The 13,975-nt window shown below is 35.4% G+C and overlaps 1 protein-coding gene across 3 annotated transcripts in view; it reads left to right on the forward strand.

Annotated features, from left to right (window-relative positions):
- Nucleotides 1–13,975, forward strand: part of CRYZL1 (crystallin zeta like 1) — a 50,811-nt gene that overhangs the window by 403 nt on the left and 36,433 nt on the right. For all 3 annotated transcript variants that reach the window (XM_056826057.1, XM_007493262.3, XM_007493261.3), the window contains exon 2: nt 13,734–13,805. In XM_056826057.1, coding sequence (XP_056682035.1) covers nt 13,740–13,805 — 66 coding nt within the window. In that variant the 5' untranslated portion in view covers nt 13,734–13,739. The remainder of the gene's footprint in view (nt 1–13,733; nt 13,806–13,975) is intronic.

Below are 13,975 nucleotides of genomic sequence, written 5' to 3' on the forward strand. Positions count from 1 at the left end.
TGCCGCCAGGGCCCTAATCCCGTAGTTGGGCCCCGACGGAGAGGACACTAGTAACGAATTTGTGTTTCCGGTGCTCCTGCGCCTGTTCGACTTGTCCTGGATTTTGAGCTGAAATGGACTTGAGAGGTTACTTAGGCCATATACACCCCTCTTACAAGGGATAAGGAAACTGAGACCCAGGGAATTACGAGGCCTTGGCTTGGTTAGTTTCCCTTTTTCTACGGAAGAAAACTTGGGGAGATTTTCGTTTTCTACCTTTTTTCCTTTTCGCAGCTAGGTGGCGTAGTGGATCGTCTTGTTCCTGACAGAGAAGATCCGAATTCAAATACTCCCTCAATACATTTTTCTGGCCACTTGATGACCCAAGGCAAATCCCTTAACCATTTTTGGCCTAGACCTCGGTTTTCTCTACTGTAAAATGGGGGTGATGATAGCACTTTCCTATATGGTTGTTGTGAGAATCAAATCAATCGAATATTTTATTTACAAAATTTATTTACAAATCAGTAAAGCATTTGGCATAGTGCCTTGCACCTACTAAGTACTTTAAAAAATGATTATTTTCTTAAACAATTGTTAGCATGAGCAATGAATAAAATTGAATTAATTTTTTTCCTGTCATTTGTCAGAACGTTGTAATTGAGGGATATTAAACAGTCCCTTAATCTCTTTGGGCCTCACTTTCTTACACAAAAGGGTCGAACTATAGATGATATCTTGATTTCCCTTTCCAGCTCTAAATCTATGGTTCTGGGAGGTGTGATTTTTCTTATTGGTGCTCACGATTGCTTGACGCTGTAGACTATTAACGAAAAGTCACAGAACTCCTTTATTATGATGTATATTAAATATTATAAATGGTCTCAAATGGGGGGGGGGGGGTCTTGACCTTTGAAATCTTTATGGGAAGAACACCATTGTAAAAATTTTCCCAACTGATAGAGTGAATTCCTCCTCAATCTTGAGAGTTGCTTGGGATAGGAAGGGGGGAAGTATTTATATAAAATATAAGATTACTGCTTTACAAATATCTCATCTGATCTTCATAGCCTCTGTGAGGTGGATGCTATTACCATACCCATTTTACAGTTGAGGAAAGTAGGCAAACAGGCAATTGATTTGCCTGGAGTCACTTAGCTAGCAGGTGTCTTGAGAGTAGTTTTGAACTCAGGTCTTCCTCATTCCAAGGCTAGGATGCTTATCTACTGTACCACCTAGCTTCTTCCCTGCTTGCAGCATCGAGAGTTTAAGTGACAATGTCCATGCAGTCATATAAGTTTGTCGAGAGGAAAGTTTTGAACGCTAAGATTATTTCAACTGTAAGGTGCCACTGTTCCCCATTCTCTCCTAGGCTGGGGGGAGAGGGGGAGGAGAGATCTATCCTTTAGTTTTTCTATTATGGTACTAAACACTGACTTTAGAAATATGTTTGGTTTGGGGGCAGCTGGATAGCTCAGTGGATTGAGAGACAGGCCTAGAGACAGGAGGTCCTGAGTTCAAATATGACCTCAGACACTTCCTAACTATGTGACCCAGGGTAAGTCACTTGACCCCCCTTGCCTAGCCCTACACATTATTGGTTCTAAGACAGAAGGTAAGGGTTTAAAAAAAAATGAACAAAATATGTTTGGTTTATTGCCCTTTGATGTTGATTTTATTGTGTGTGATTCTTTTTCTTTTTTGCCCTATGTTATTTCATGTCAGTCTGCCAATGTTTTTCTGAATTGTTTATATTTTTCTTTCTTTACTGCTCAGTAGTATTTCTTACCATCATTTTTGTGCCATAATTTGTTTTGATTTTATCTGATTGTGTAGTGTTTACATTGTTTCCAGCATTTTATCAGACAAGTAATACGACCAGGAAAGTTTTTTTGCATATGGACCTTTTGTTTCCATTAGTAATACTGGAATATACTATCTCTGAGTCAAAGGACATAAGAAATTCAGTAACTTTAATAGCAAATTCCAAATTATTTTTTGGAAGAGTTAAATATCTTCACAGCTTCACCAAATTAGAATACCTTTTTCCTACAACTACTTCAACAATAAATGTTCCTATCTCTTACCAGCTGAGAAATCTGAGTTCTTGAAGAGTCAGGTTTTATGTAACAAAGAATAATACTCTTGGATATGCTTACACTCTGCCGTGCAAAGGTTCCATCACAGGCTTGAGATTTCTTTTGCCAAATTTTATAGTAATGCTTAATTTCTCTTTATCCATATGTGTTCATTACTCAATTTCTGCTCTAGACAAATATCTGATCTCTAGCTTACAAAACGAAAACTAGAGGTATGGACAGAGTTCTACTAAAAATGGAAACTGTGGCATAGCTTGTAGAACTAGAATGTTGCTCTGTGCATAAGATGGAGCTGTCCCTAGTCAACAGTGAAATTGCTTTATACAATTTTGCAGCTTTTTTCTGAAGTTCAAAAATGTGTGGAAAAATATATTTGAGAAACTGATCAAAATTTCTTCTCATAATAAGAAACACATAGTATTTCTTTTATATTATTAATTATTTATTACCTGGAAGAGTGAATAAAGTATATAAGTTCTTATTTCTATCATATATATAGATAGATAGATATAGATATATAAAGCCCAGAGTACAAATTCTACCATACTTAATAGCTTTGTTAAGTTAGGCAAGTCACTTAACTTCTCTCAAATTTTCCTATCTTTTATTCAGTTTCCCCATCTATAAAATGGATATACTAATAGTACCTATTACATAGGGTTTAAAAAATGCTAGTTATTACTTAGCAATATTAAATTACCAACTTAGTAGTAAATCTGTAATTCAGTATGATTAACAAAAACCTTATTTCCCCCTTTGAATTGTACATTTGGAGTTCATAGATATTTAGATTCACAAATTCAAATTGTGCATTGAACAGTTTTATCTGAAACAAAAGAATTTTCTTAGAAAAGAAATAATTAAAATATTCAAACATGTCAGAGTATGATCATGTGAATGATCCGTTTTCACAAATTGTAAAAATAAATACTTGTAGAACCACTTTTGCCTAGTTTTTTCTTTTTTAAATTTTTTTCTTTCAAATTTAATTCCTTTTTTAATTCCTTTGTAAATAATTTGTCATAATCATAATTCATTTTTGCAATCAAGAGAATTAAATTACTTCCTCATACAATGAGCTAAGAAATAGAATCAGAAGTCCCGAATGATGTCAAATAGGTACTCCAGCCCTTAGTATAGGTTGCAACCCATCTATAACTTCTCAGTTTATGCTACTCTTTTCCATGATCTTCCATAAATTCTCCTTAAAAGAAAACCAAGCATTCTAGGGGCTTTCCTCCAGTTCTTTTGACACTTTATTGATATGGGCAGAACATTCGAGCTAGTCATGTGTCCCTCTCTCAGTATATAGGCCCATCTCTTTCCAGTTGAATATCTTTCCATTGATCTTCTTTATGTTATTTCTTAATTGTCCTTCATTGGCAACATCATTATACTTAACTACACTTAACTCCCCTTGTGCCTATACATTTCCGTTTGAGGGACCCACTATTTTAATTCTTCAGATGCTTTAATAGCCTGTGAATTAGTACTACTATACAGCATTATACAGTATTACCAGAAAAATATTGGTATAAAAAAGATAAGCCATATTGAAAGCCAGGGCTAGAGACAGGAGGTTTGGGGTTCAAAGGTGCCCTCAGACATTTTCTAGCTGTGGCCAGTCGCTTCACTTCCATTGCCTGGCCCTTAACATTCTTCTGCCTTGAAACTCATACAAAGTTTCCATTCTAAAGAGGTATGGATCTAAAAAAAAAAAAGATAATCCTTTGTTTCAGGGAAATTCATTAAAATGAGCATTTTTCATCCATTTAGTTTTTCTTATGTAAATAGTTAACCTCTGGAGTAATTATAGATCCTCTAAGTGAAATCTATAATGTCATCAATACCAAGTTCCCAACAGTCAGAACAGCATCCTCACAAATAGAAGCCTCTGGAAGATTTCACTATCTACATAGAATCCCACTTTCATTGGACTTTGTGGAATATCCTTCATGTTAGTGGCAAAGACTTTTGCTGCTCTCCCCCCCCCCAAAAAAAAAGTATGTCTACTTGTTTTATACACATCCTTTTACATGAATAAACACAAAGTTGGTCAAAGTTAATACTATTGTGACATACTTCAAGGAATATTATATGATTTAGACGTTAAACTTAAAGGGAGAACCTTTAAGGAAATGTATTTGCCTTGCCAAATCAAATGCAACATAATATTCTCCCTATCCCTTTCAGTTATGTGACTAAAGATGTGTTGGGCTGTCGTACATGAATGCCTATTACCGCATGCTTTCTGATAAAAATGTTGTAGATCCCCCCATGGGGAAGTGTGGATCAGCAATCATTGGTAGTTTCTTAGTTGCCTTTTTGAAGTCATAATAAGGTCTGAATTTTTGCTCCAAGAGCTTCGTGCTTTCTACTCTTTCAGATATCATCAATACCCTTAAAATTATATCAGACCTTGCGTATCTTTGATGTAGTCCAGATATTCTTCACATCTTTAGTGCCAGAATTGAATAAGAGGAAGTAATTAGGCTGGATTAGGGAATGTACAGCACTTTTTTGAAGATCTCAGGCTGCTCGCTACCATAAAAACATCCTTTTAACACCATCAGTGTCCAAATGATGCTGTGTAGCTATAAAACATGGAATACTATGATCCCCAAATGGTAAAAATTGCAGATGAACCAAAATTCAGTGGGCAGTACACATGGTATTTGTAAATAGACAGTGGAATATTACCAATGATGACACACTAACAACATAACACAAAACATCAAGAAGATACAGATACACATACGCATGTACATAAATACATATATTTAAAACTGAAAACAGCTAGACCAACCATATAAAGAAAATGAGGAATACCTTTTGAACATCCCGAGTGCTACATTGGTACCCATCAAAGGAAGGCCTCCACTACAGGAAACAGATCCTCCATGAAAGATTTACCCCCAAAAAATACTTGTAGGAATTGTGTGGTATGAGAAGGTACGAATGGATTTTGATGTAAAAACCCCTTTTTCCCCTAGTACCCCTTTCTAACAACATAGCTCTGCTTTTTCCCCAGGCCCCTCTGCTCCTCTGCCTTTAACTTTTCACTTTGCTTCTCACACTTTTTCTATATTCTTATACTCACATAAACAAACTCCTCTTTGGAAAATATCTCACTGACACCCCTTCTCTCTTCTACATATGACTCCTCTTATCCCCCAACATATCTGGCCAAGAGTAGTCAATATATGCCCCAAACAGTCCATCAATCAGTAAACATTTATTAATCACCTACTGTATGACAGGCACTGTTCTGGTTCTGAACATATAAATATAGAGACTGAAACAATCCCTGCTTATAAGGTGTTTCCATTTTAATGGAGAAGACAAGTATGCATAGGTATATGTATCCACATCCAAAATAAATGCAGAACATTTAAATGGGAGGTAATTTGGAAAAGAAGGCACTGCCCTTAAGAGAGCTGTAGAAGATGGTACTTGAGCTACATCTTGAAGGAAGAAAAGTGTTTCATGAGGTTGAGTGGCCAATGAAGTGAGATGTGAGAGAGTTTAATGTATGAGAAAAAGAGAGGAGGTCAGTTTGGTTGGATTTTAAAATATGAAAGGGAGAGTGATATTCAAAAAAACTAGAAAGATAGGGTTAGGCAGATTATGAAGATTATAAAGAACTAAACAGAAGAGTTTATATTTTATCCTAGAAGCAAAAGGAAGCCATATGAGTTGATTGATTAAAGAAGTAACATCATCTAATTTGGGTTCAAAGAAAATTGCTTTGGCAGGAATGTATAGAATGATAAGAGACTTGAAGTTGCATTAATCCAGGCAGGAACTGACATGTAAATAAAGAGAAAGGTAATGTAAGAGATGTTGTGGGAGTAGAAACAGCAAAATTTGACAATTTATTGCATTCATGGGATGAGGGAGAGTAAAGAATAGAGCATCTTAATGAGATTACAAAATGGATAGTTTAGAAGACTGATGGTATCTTTGACATAAATGGGAAGTTTGGGACAGGACGGTTTTAAGGAAAAGATTGAATTCACTAAACTTCTTAAAAAATAGAATGAGAAAGTCAGGGAAATAATATATAAGCCACCATGATTTGGATTGAGTGGAACTTTTTTTGAGTGGTCTTCAAAGGAAAGATGGAAATAAAAGGAGAGTCTAGAAGTGGCAATGGGGTGCAGACTCTTCCCCACCAAGACCAGTTGTTTGGATAATGTGAGAAAAGTAAGAGACAGAAACAGAGAGGATATACAAGGATTGTCATTAGGGAAGGTAGGAGAGGCCAGTCTTAGTTGCAGCTAATAGATAAGAGTCTGAGAGAAGGAAGTCTAGGATAAAGAAAAATTATGGAAGGAAAATTCCAGAGGGCATAGAAGAAGGCCTGGGCAAGGTTGCAGCGGGACATGGAATGGAGAAGAGTTGAGGAAGACTGAGATTAGAGAGTGGGAGGTAAGGATTGAGGATAATTTTCTCCTATATGGCTAGCAATTGATTAATACATAAATAGGAAAATAATCAGGAGAAACCAAAAAACCATATAAATAGCAATGAGTGAATAACAAAACAATCTCAAGGGGTTTTGCAAAGGGTAATGTGATGAGTCTTGTTCTGGATTCCTCCTCACTGCCTCTCTACCCTTACAACCTATCTATCCTCCTTTGAGGCTTATTCCATCCATATTACTCATTGCTATAATCTACTAGCTGCCTTTGTGGTGGCCAAAAATTTGAAAACGAGGGAATGCCCATCAATTGGGGAATGGCTGAACAAATTGTGGTATATGTTGGTGATGGAATACTATTGTGCTAAAAGGAATAATGAACTGGAGGAGTTCCATGTGAACTGGAACAACCTCCAGGAAATGATGCAGAGTGAGAGGAGCAGAACCAGGAGAACACTGTACACAGAGACTGAGACATTGTAGCACAATCAAATGTAATGGAAGTCTCTACTAGCAGCAATGCAATGACCCAGGGCAATTCTGAGGGATTTATGAGAAAGAATGTTATCCTCAATCAGAGGAAGAACTGTGAGAGTAGAAACACAGAAGAAAAACAACTGCTTGATCACATGGGTCGAAAACCCAGTGGAAGTATGTTTCCACTATGGGAGAGGTTTGGGGAGGGGAGGAAAGGAATATGATTCGTGTAACCAGAGGAAAATGTTCAAAATTGACTAATTAAATAAAATTTAAAATAATAATAATAATAATAGTAATCTACTAGCTGCCCTTTCTTCTGTGTGTCTAGTATATTATCTCAGTTTCTCACTCTACCTTAAATCCCTGACCTTTTATTTTGGTCCTTCAGTATATACAGTGAACACCCATAGTTTCCGGTTTATCAAATTATTCATCATGACCTTCATCCTTCTTCATCAACCCAAAATGGTGCTTATGCTTAGAATTCACCGTCACCCAAATCTTAAATTTTCATGATCTTGAACTCTGAAGTCATCTCTCTGTTCATAAAAATTCTACATTTTCCCCTCTAATTTACACTTTTAAGTTATTCTTTTGTTTAAAAGAAGTTTCATTGATGTACTTAAAAAAAAAAGTATTGGCATAACTTTCCAATTGCCCTGTTCCTCACCTTTCTAGACTTTAAAAAAGAAATACAGTTAAGTAAAACAAATTCAATATATTGGCCATGTCTGGCCACCTATGCTTCCTAGTAGTCATGTCTTTGCCCAGAAGAGACAGAAATGCTTTACCATAAGTTTTGAATCATAGTTGATTGCTGTGTTGATCAGATTCTGAAATATTTCAATTTTATTTTCCTTTTCATTATCGAAGTTATATAAATTCTTTTCCTGGTTCTTCTTACTTATTTCTGCATTGGTTTATATAAATTGTCCTAAATTTCCTTGAATTCTTCATTTTTATTATATCTATTCAGATATTCTACAATCACTGGGTATGCTCTGTATTTCCAATTCTTTTACTACCACAAAAAGTGCTGCCAGAAATATTTTTGTTCCTATACCTATTTATTCTCCATCTTTTCATGTTTTTTCCTTTTCTATGATTTTTACTCTCTCATTGCTTTATATTTTTGCTGTCCTGAGTCTATAGTTTAACTAGTTTAACCTTGAACCTCCATCTTGAATATGTGTCCCTTTTTCCTATTACAATTCATACCTTATCAATTCTGCCATCATTTGTCTTTGACATTGCCGTTCTTGTGCTAATATGAACCCAGCTGGGAGACAGACACCTTACCATACTAAAAATGTTCTCTGCAAATTCATTTCATGTAATAATTCTTTGCTGTTTCAGCCTATAATGCTTCCTGAAAACTTTCTTATCTCTCTGAATACCAGTGCCTTAAGTTTTTCTCCCCAGAGAAATTTACTTCCTAATTTGCTAAGAAACTTGAGGCCATTCACTATGAATTTTCATCTTGCTTATTCCACAACTCAGAACATTTCTAGATTTCCACCTTCCTTCATCTCCAGTCTTAGAGGATGAGATGATCTTCCTCCTTGCCTAGGCTAAATTTCCTCCTTGTTCCCTTAAACCCATCACCTCCTGTTTCTTTTCCTCAAGGAACCCTTTCATCTTCCTTTTCTCATCTTCAGACTTTCTCTGCCAATTGGCTCTGTGTAATTGGAATCTGAACCCCAGAATTACAATTCTCAGCACCCCACTCTCCTTACCTTACTTGCTGATGTAGGCAGGATATAAATTTTCTGTAGCCCCATCTCTCGCTCTCTCTTCTTGTGATTACAGGCATCTGTGGACTTGGGGTTTTTTGAGAGCCAAGAGAATTTATTCATGTGGGTTTACTTTTGCTAGATAATTAGGTTTTTATACTTCTCTTTCCTTTTTATTCATTCTACTTCAAGAGATTATTAATAAACCTTATAAAATTAATACCTGGAATGTTGGACATTAATTTAAATCTTACATTTTTGGCGACCAGAAGTGGGGTTTAGAACCCGTAATTCCCTCTAAGTGAATAGATTAATTTAAATCTTACAGCTCCTTCCCAGTTGCCTTTTTAGGCATACCCAGATCACTCCCAACCCTGAAAACATCACACTTGATTCTTCCATTTTATTAAGCTATTATCCTAATATATATATATATATATTTTTTTTTTTTCATAAAGATATCAAGACCAGACCTTAAGTTTCCTATTCACATATCAGTGATATTTCTATCTCCCCACAACATTCTTGAAGACTAAGGATAAAGTCTTTTTTTAATTTCACACAGGTTTTTTTTGTCATTTCTTCCTTCTTTTATCCAGGTTTGTCATTTCATTAGCATAGGATTATTGTCAGAGGAGGTTAAGAAACACTTTCCCAATGCAAGATGACGGTATTTTGCAACCTGTAGTATAGATATCTCTTCCATGTAGGTATTTCTTCCATGTGACTTTCCCCATGACAATTTCATTATAGAATGGATCAGTATAAAAAGCTAAATGAGAATTTGGGGGGGAATTTTGTGGAAACTACAGCCAACATACAAAAGCAAATAGATGACACCAAAAAATTTTAGAAACTCATAAATGCATAATATATATACATACAGTATTACATAATATCTTTTAATACCATAAATATACCCAATTTGATTTTTAAGTTAAAATTTGTGAAATCTTAAAAGTTTTTAAAGAGAATGTGAAAGCCAAAAGATGACACATAAAGGCTAGAAATATTTACATTAACCCATATATAGCCTATGACCAAATATTTAACTCAAATTTTACAGAAAGGTACTGTAAACACCCTATTTTCAAAAGAAAGGAAAAAATTTAGGTCTGTTTCTTTATTATGAAGTGAGAATCAAATAATTTGACCCAGATTTTCCACATCTCTGGGGTTTTGGCACCCCTAATCCTCACATTGTGAAAGAGAAACTTATACTAAAGGGTCACCTGGGATACTAAAAAGTAAAGTAACTTTTACTCAGGTTCACACAGTCAGGATTTTGGAAAGACTGAACCACAGTCTACCGGAGTAGGGCTGCCCTCTCTCCACTCTATTTTACAATTCTTTTTATACAAGAATGTTCATCATCATATTCCCTGAATCCACATCTTAACTTCCCTATTTCTTGTCTTCTTGAATCTTTGTCTTCCTTCTAGGCCTAACTCAGGTACTGCTGCTGTCTTACCAACTGTGGTAAATCTTATAAGGTAATCATGACTGTTTTCCCTGGAATAAAATAACTCAGTCTGGCATTTAATGCTCTCCAACCAAATTACATCCTACTTTTCTGTACTTATCTCATATTCTTCTTCTTCATGTAACCTCTATTTCCCTGCAGTCACACCCTCCCCATGTCTGCCTTCTTGAATCCTTGTGTTGCTTTTAGATCCAATTCATATATCCTTTTCCTGTGGGAAGCCTTTCATTATTTTCCCTTACCCACCCTTATTATTAGTGTTTTTCTTTCTATGTATATGGTATATCTCCCAGTAGAAGACAGTACTTTGTGCATAGTAGCTGTTTGCCAGGTCTTTGTGGAATTAAATTGTACCTGTGGAAGAAGTATATCCACACTGATGAAATTACAGATTTGTAAGCTAGAGAGCTACGAGAAGATGAAGTCACCAAAAGAAAAAGTATAGAGAATAGAAGTACTATATATGGACTTTAAGGGTGAAGGGAAGGTGTTTTTGTTTTGTTTTGTTTTTAATTCACTGCATTTGTATCCCAGCACTTAGTATAGTGTCTAACCTGTGGGACACTTAACTCTTGGTGATTTATGTACTAATATATGCAACACAAAAAATAAATGTGTTACATGCCCTCTTCAAATTATATATGCTATTGCCTTTAGCTATGATACTTTCTTATCATCTAGGGCAGTGATGGCGAACTTTTTAGAGACCAAGCACTCAAACAGCAACTCTCACACCACACTTTACCCCAGACAGGGGAGGGAAGAAGCACTTCCATTGGGCTGCTGAGCAGAGGGGCAAGTGATGTCCTCAGTTGCTCATAAGGAGAGAAAGGGGTCTTTCTCTATACGCTATAAAGTATACATCTGTAGAACTATTAGGTATTAAAGAAATACTAAGTGATTATTATTCTTAAAGAATGAGATTCATTCTTTTAAGACTAAATCTTATGTCTCCTTTTTTGTGACTCATTTTTGGTGTAGTTAAAAGTAAATATCCTGCAAAGAGAGAAAGAAAAGGAAGGTTGATTTAACTTGTTATTTTATATGATGACATGTCAATTTACATTGACCCACACATAGTTTATGACCAAATATTTAACTCAAATTTTACAGTAAGGTACTGTATTTCTAGGTTTTCCATAGCTAAAATTTTATTTTGTTTTAATTTTAATCTTCACATTCAGCCTTCAAGAATGTGATAAGATGAAATGATCACTGATAAGTGAATTGGGAAACTTAAGATCTAGTCTTGTCACCATGAACTCAATTTGTGGCTTTGGGCCAATTACATAACTTTTCTAGGACTTGGTATTAATTTCATCTATTAAGTGAATGAGGTGGAATTTGTGTCTTGGCTGGGTGTGTGTGTGTGTGTGTGTGTGTGGTTTAAAAAATACAAGCATTTCAATATGTGAAAGAGAACCAGAAAAAAGAATAGGATAATAAATTGAATTTTTCTCAGGTGCATTTTTGTTTTTGTTTTTAAGAAAACATGAACACATATTGGTTTTGTTGTGGTTGGCAAACTCAGGGGAAGTCCTGAGTAAGAATCACACAGGAAGAACAGGCATTTATGGGTTGAGATCTGCATTACTGAAGGGCACTGCTAGATTGATAACACTGATTCATATGAATACTCAAACAGCATATATGCCTGACTGACTCAAATTTCTTCTATGAACATTGACAACAGTTTTTTATGCTCCTTTTTTAAATATCAGTGTCTGGTGACCTATCATGTATCTTCCAAGTAGAAGACTCACTTTGTAACAGAGATATGTATTCAAGCAAAATAAATCAATACATTGTCCATGTCTGAAAATGCATATCTCCTTCTATACCTCTACACCACAGGAACTGAGCCTCATGAAGAGGCTCATGATCTTACCATGATTTCAGAATTTTGCATAGGTGATTGATTATCAGAGGTCCTTTTATTACGTACAAATTCTGATTTACTAATCTTGGTCATTTCTACATCCACATCATTTTCTTGTACCTTCTCTCTTCACTCTGCTTACTCAGGTCGAGTTCAGGCATTGGTTCTGGAGACAGAGGAGCCAGTTTCAAGGCCCACCTCTGTACAACTGAGTCTGGACCTTAGTTTCCTCAGCTGTAAAATGAGCCTCTTAGATCTCATATAATCCTAAATCCGAGATTATATGACTATTGCAGTAACCTTCTAATTGATCTCCCTGCCACCTGCCTCTTGTCCTGTTCACAACCACAAAAATGATTTTCCTTAAATTCAGGTCTGTATATATTAACTTCCCTCTTCAGTAAACTCCAGTGGCTCTCCTATTACCTCCTGAAAAAAATATAAGCTCCAGGGCTGTTCGGCATTTAAAACCCTTCATAACCTGGCCCCATTTTAGCCTTTCCCTTTCTTTCTATTCCTTATATGCAGCCATCTGGTCTTCATATGCAGCCTTTGCACTAATAGTACCCATGTCTAGAATATCCTCCTTTATAACCACTACCTCTTAGGATCCCAAGTTTCCTTCAGGACTCAGAACCACTTCCTGCATGAAGCTTCTCCTCATATTTCCTTCCTTCTGCAATGAGAGGAAGGAAATGGATTTTTTTTTCCAATCCTTTTCCAAGGCCAAGCATAGTATTACTTTACTCCACATCATTTCATGTGCTCCTGTGTTTCTCTGAATGTTTTTTGGTATTTGTTTCTTCTTAAGGTACAGTAACATTTCATTATATTCATGCAACAAAACGTATTCCCTGATCATTCTTTCATGGATAGGGTGTCTACGTTGTTTCCAGTTCTTTGCTGCCACAAATAGTGCTACTATGAATTTCTGTCTTTGATATCCTTAGGGTGGACCTTTTGTCACTTTTGCCTTAATTCCAAATTGCTTTCCAGAGTAGTTAATGACTAGTTCACAGCTTCACTAACAGCCCATTATAATATGACTTCATCTTTTATCATCTTTGCCTATTTGCTGGTTGTGAGATGATACTTCAGATTAATATTGTCAGTTTTAAAAAATTAATTCCCATACTTGTCTCAAAAATGCACCTTGTGTTCTATAAAGTTGAGGTGGGTATCAAAGCAAGTTAATTTAATGGTGGACCCATTGACTACGGTCTCAAAGGCTTTCCACTATTAAAGGTACAAAGCAATTAAAATAGAAGATAGGATTTTTTTAATGGAAATTATGTTTTCTTCACCAACTCAAGGATTTTTGAAAATTAATAACTCTTGCTATTTTACTGCCTCGTGCTGTTTCTTGAGAGGAAAAGGTGATATGACTGACCCACTGTAAATAGAAATTGGTTTGAGTTTTTTCTACCATAGTACTGATACATTATATTGATCCATAAATATTTTATCACCCACGTTTCCCCATGAAAAGCATAACATTTAAGGTAACAGGGCCTATTAATTAGAAGGCTTTGGCTAATAAAATACAATATTGACATTTATAATTTAAAATTTTATATGTTTTTGTTTTTAAAATATTTTAAAGTTTAGTTATCTCCTTCTTGTGACTTACATTGTTTAAACATAATTTTTCTTTCAGGTCACTATGAAAGGCTTATATTTTCAGCAGAGTTCACCAGGAGAAGAAATTTCATTTGTATTTCAAGAAAGGGTGAGAAAAGTTGTCTTCTAGAAAATGAGAAGATTTTCCTTTTTTTAGTCTGAATTTAACAAACATGAAAAATATCAGTTCATTATAAAGAGAAACAAAAGATTTATATGTATAAACTGAAGACTTGCATGTAAAACTGCACATCCCTTTTTACACATAACTTGATTTTT

Source organism: Monodelphis domestica, chromosome 4 (assembly GCF_027887165.1).
Source record: "Monodelphis domestica isolate mMonDom1 chromosome 4, mMonDom1.pri, whole genome shotgun sequence".
NCBI lineage: Eukaryota > Metazoa > Chordata > Mammalia > Didelphimorphia > Didelphidae > Monodelphis > Monodelphis domestica.